Here is a 4,901-nt window from a genome sequence, read left to right as displayed (position 1 = left end):
CCCTCGGCCAGTGCTGGCCTGCGGCTGCCGAACTGCTACTTTCAAAAGAGCCGGGGCCGGCTGCGGCGTGGAGCTGGGTGCGGGTGAGTGCGGTGGGGCCGCGGGGTCTGGGCTCCTCGGGTGCCGGGGAGGGCGGCTTCTAGGACCCACGACCCTTCGGGAGCTGCAGGGGAGGGGGGTCTTCGGCTCTCTACGGGATCCTGGGCCGCAGGGCAGTGCAACCTGCTCTTGGGGGTGGATGCTGAGCTCCTTCCTCCTTCGAGGGTGCCGGACCGCTGCTCGCTATGGGCTCGGTATCCCCCTGTAGGCCCGTTCCCCAGCTCCCTGGGGGAGGGCAGCGGTGGGAATCCCTGTCCTGGGGGCTTCTGCTCCTTTGGAGTGTGGAGGTTGTCCTAAGCTCACTTACCCACCCTGTGTTTGGGGTGGGGTGTGAAGCGGTGGGAGCTCGTGCATCCCTCTCTGGGATGCAGGGAGCTGTGCACTGTCTCTCACACATCAGCCCTGCTCCCAGCAGGGTGCTGGTGACAGGGGTCATGGGGCTCCATGTCTGTTGTGTCCTGTTTTCCCCTGGGAGGAGCACACCAGCCCTTCCCTGCACCCCCAGAACATCTCCTGCCATGCTTGGGGAGGGTGTTGGTGCTTGTCCCTGCTGCACTACCCCAAGGAGGGACAAGTGCTGTGGCCTGTGAGGGTGTCTCTGGGCAGCCGCCTGCATCAAGTCCTGCTCCACTCCCAGCTTGTTTGTAGAGACTGAGGGAGAGGATGCCGTTGACACGCAATGCCAAGATGGTGATCACCAAGCAGCCCCGAGCAGGCAAGATGGGTCCTGCTGCAGAGAATGCTAACCCTGAAAAGGTGAGTCCTGAGCCATGTGAGGGATGTGGGAGTCTCCTATGGGGCAGCAGGCTGCCATTTCAAACAGCTTCTATTGCAGGAGGAGAGCTGTCAGGCCAAGAGGTCTCCATCCTCACCCCAGGGTGCACCCAAGAAGAGGTCGGCATTCGGGGATATCACCAATGTAAGTGCTTCTGATTTGGTACCCCCTTTGAGCCCTCCAAAGGAGTAGGGCTGCGTACCCACTCCAGCACAGACTGGGGGGTGCCCCATGTCCTGTCTGTGGGAGGACAGGTCTCCCTGCAAGGCACCCCTCTGTATGCCCCCATTCTCACCCAAACAGTCTCACAAGAACCAGGTGGTGGCAGGGAAGAAGGAGGCCGTGAAAGTGGCACCAAACAAGGCACAGAGAGCCCATGCTGCTCTGGGGGTGGCCAAGAACAACGAGATCAACCTGAAAAAGTGAGTAGCCAGAGGAGATGGGGACTAGGACCAGGGGATCTCTCCCACGGGGAAGAGCAAGCTGTGGTGGGGACTTCCTTTGGGCAGGGGAGACCATGAAACCAGATGGGGAGGGCAGACAATAGGTAAAACAGCCCAAAGTTATGCCAGAGCAGGTTTAGGTTGGATACTAGGAAATATTTCCTTACCAAAAGGCTTGTCAAACACTGGAACGGGCTGCCCAGGGAAGCAGTTGTTTGACCATCCCTGGAGGTGTTTAGAAGTCACATGGATGTGGTACTTGAGGGCATTAAACTTGTATAAACAGCACTTGGAGGCATTAAACTTGCATGAACAGCAAGTTTAGCTGTGAACTTGGCAGCATTAGGTTTGCAGTTGGACTGGATGACATTAAAAGTCTTTTCCAACCTAAATGATTCTAAGAGTCAATATGGGGAATATTCTAGGGGTGGTTTAGACCCTTCCTCAGGCAGCAAGGGGCTCTGGAGAATCAGGCAGGAGATCTGACCTCCTCCCAGCAATGATTCACATTCTTGTCCTGTTCAGGTCAATGAAGAAAAGTCCCCCAGTAGAGGCTCCTGCAGAACCCAAGGAGGATCCTGTGCCAGAGGAGCCAGTGCCTGCTCAGGTACTGGATCCCTCCAAGGAGAGGGTATGGACCCTGGGCTGCAGCATGGCCCCAGTCCCATTCTGATGGTGCTGGTCTTAGGCTACCACTGGTGATGTCAGGGCACTGTGCAGTGCTTTGTACCTCAGACACTTGGGCAGTGTGATGTGAAGCTGGGGAGGGTTTGGGGTAAGCCCCCAAACCTTCTGTCTTCAAAAGACCTTCTACGGAAAAGAGTAGGGTGGGGCTGCAGCGTGATGGGGGCAGATGGGAAATGGGGGCCAGAGGTACTTCAGCCTTGTCCTCAAGGAGTGACCAGCACACACAGGGCTCAGGGTTATCCCCTGAGCGCTGGCTCTGTCACACCAGGTGCCTGCTGTGGAGGACATTGACAAGGAGCAGCTGGGTGACCCCTATGCCAATGCCGAGTACGCCAAAGACATCTTTGAGTACATGCGGGGAAGAGAGGTGGGTGATGCCTGTCTAGGGAGTGCACTGGTGTGAGCAGGTCTGCCTGCTGCCTGGAGGCTCTGGTGGGGGTCTGCATGGACAGGAGGGGGTTTGCTTGAGGGCGCTGGTGCCTGGTGAGTCCCTGACAGCCAGTACCTTGGCAGGAGAAGTTTATACTCCCTGACTACATGGACAAGCAGCCAGACATCAGCGGGGACATGCGTGCCATCCTGGTGGACTGGATGGTGGAGGTGCAGGTAAGTACCATGGCATGGGGAGGGGGCATGGCCTTCTGCAGGTTTATCCCAACCTGGTTTTGGTGGGGGGGGGGGGGGGGGAATCACAGTGTGGTGGCAGAGGCTCCTGTGGGTGTCCCCAGTTCAGAGCTGACCTTGCCCTTCCCCAGGCTGGGGATGAGCCTAGCCCCATGGGCACCTCTGTCCCCTGGAATGGGGGGGGGGGGGGGGGGGGGGGGGGGCAGGTGGTTCTGGCTTCTGCCTGACACCTCCCTCCTTCCTCCTTCTCTGCAGGAGAACTTTGAGCTGAATCATGAGACGCTGTATCTGGCTGTGAAGCTGGTGGACCACTACCTGGTGGAGGTGGTGAGCATGAGGGACAAGCTGCAGCTCATTGGCTCCACTGCCATCCTCATTGCCTCCAAATTTGAGGTGACTCCTCATGTGCTGTGTTGGGGTGGAGTGGGTGCTGTGCCTGCCTCATCCCCACAGGTCATTGAAGAAGGCCAGGTCCCTGTGGTGCCAGGCCATTCCCCTGGGAGCAGCTTGGGGTGGCATGCCTGTCCTTGTGTTGACCCTTCCTGTGCCAAAGGGCTGTGAATGCAGTCCTCATGGGCTGGATCCTGTCTCCTGGTGTCACTGGAGACCTGGCTTCTCTCTGCTCCGGAGAGACTACCAGGACACCCAAGCTCCCCTCAGGCAAGCAAGGCTTTGAGTCACTGCCACAGGCTGGGGCAGTGCAGGTGACACACAAGCCCCACTGGGTGTTGTAACAGTCCTTTAGGGTCTGGCAGGGCGTGAGCCCTTACAGGGCCTGCAGACTGGTAGGATTTCCTGCGTAGTGCCAGGGTGAGCCCTGTCATGGTGTTAAGTGGTTGTGCCTCACCAGGAGCGGTGCCCACCATGTGTGGATGACTTCCTCTACATCTGTGACGATGCCTACAAGCGGGAAGAGCTCATTGCTATGGAGATGAGCATCCTCAGCACCCTCAAGTTCGACATCAACATCCCCATCCCCTACCGCTTCCTGCGACGCTTTGCCAAGGTGGGTGTAGCAGGAGGGTGGGCTGGTTTCACAGTGCCTCCAGACACCCCATATGCTGGCTTCCCAGGGGGTGACATGCATCCCTGAGGCCCAGGGCTCACAACAAGGAAGGGTTGGGCCAGGTGTGAGGCTGCTGGTGGGGTGTGGAATCTGTGTCCTGTACCCCAGAGGCAACACTAGATCCTGAAAAGGGTGAGAAGGGGGAGGAAGCATCATTGTTGTAGAGGCTGAGCCTTTCCCTGCATGCCTGCCTGGCCGCAGTGTGCCCGTGCCACCATGGAGACGCTGACACTGGCCCGCTTCCTCTGCGAGATGACCCTGCAGGAGTACGACTATGCCCGTGAGAGCCCCTCAAAGCTGGCTGCCAGCTGCCTGCTGCTGGCGCTCACCATGAAGAATCTCGGTGGCTGGGTAAGTGCCCACCCAGACCCATGCTCTGCCAAGGTGCCCGGGGAGGCACCGTGGGGTGCGGGAGTGGATGGAGCAGTGTGCGGGGGTGATGCTCCAGGACTATGCTCAGGTTTGGGGGGCTGGAGAGGGAAGATCATGGCTATGCTCTCACGGAGAGTACCCAGCCCTGTTGTCACTTTGCAGACCCCCACACTGGAGTACTACAGTGGGTACCGCTCGCAGGACCTGCACCCTCTGGTCAAGAGACTGAATTTCCTGCTCACATACCAGCCACGGGACAAGCTGAAGGCTGTGCGCACCAAGTACTCACACAGGTGAGCATCGCAGGGCTCTGCCCTCTCTGTGCAGGGTGGCACCACCACAACCCCATGCCTTTGTGTGCTGCAGAGAACTGTGGGGCCCTGATGGGTGGGGCTGTAGCTGAGGTCTGAACCAACATGCATCCTTCCAGGGTCTTCTTTGAGGTTGCCAAGGTCACCCCCATGGACATGCTCAAGCTGGAGGAGATACTGAAGAACTGCTAGCCCTGTCTCTGTACATAGCCTGTAAATAGCTGGGCGCTCTCTGGTGAAGGAGCACCATGTACATAAAAAACAATTTTAAGTAAATGGGAGGGAGTGGGATTAGAAAAGAAAAGTCATGTAGCTGTGAATAAAATACTGGGTTTGTCTTATGGGCTGGTTGGTTTTGGGACAGGGGCAGGGATGAAGGTGAGTACGCTGCAGTTCCCCTTGCCAGGTTGGGGCAGGGGCTGGGGGCTAGTTGCATGATGTGGAGCAGGAAGCTGAGGGGTGAAGGATGGAAGGGTCTTCACCCCCACCCCCCTGCCTTCCCCTCAGTAATGAGACTACATGAG

The 4,901-nt window shown here is 58.2% G+C and overlaps 1 protein-coding gene across 3 annotated transcripts; it reads left to right on the top strand.

Moving 5' to 3' along the window:
- On the top strand, positions 1 to 4,718 carry CCNB3 (cyclin B3). 3 transcript variants are annotated; one of them, XM_062625815.1, is made up of 12 exons: positions 1 to 92; positions 756 to 855; positions 935 to 1,018; positions 1,178 to 1,296; positions 1,843 to 1,924; positions 2,273 to 2,371; positions 2,518 to 2,610; positions 2,884 to 3,021; positions 3,479 to 3,634; positions 3,896 to 4,045; positions 4,229 to 4,359; positions 4,497 to 4,718. In XM_062625815.1, exons 2-12 carry the CDS (start codon positions 763 to 765, stop codon positions 4,567 to 4,569), a joined length of 1,218 nt encoding a protein of 405 aa, XP_062481799.1. In that variant the 5' UTR covers positions 1 to 92; positions 756 to 762; the 3' UTR covers positions 4,570 to 4,718. The 3 variants fall into 3 exon arrangements, with proteins under 3 accessions (XP_062481799.1, XP_062481798.1, XP_062481800.1); XM_062625814.1 differs by lacking the exon at positions 1 to 92 and having other exon boundaries at positions 702 to 855; XM_062625816.1 differs by lacking the exon at positions 1 to 92 and having other exon boundaries at positions 702 to 855; positions 4,210 to 4,359.
- The last annotated feature ends 183 nt before the right edge of the window (positions 4,719 to 4,901 follow it).

This window comes from Pezoporus occidentalis, unplaced genomic scaffold, assembly GCF_034315485.1.
Source record: "Pezoporus occidentalis ecotype Australia unplaced genomic scaffold, CSIRO_AGI_Poc_V1 ctg283, whole genome shotgun sequence".
NCBI classification, from domain to species: Eukaryota; Metazoa; Chordata; class Aves; order Psittaciformes; family Psittacidae; genus Pezoporus; species Pezoporus occidentalis.
The sequence above is the reverse complement of the archived record's forward strand: the minus strand, read 5'-3'. Positions and strand labels throughout refer to the sequence as shown.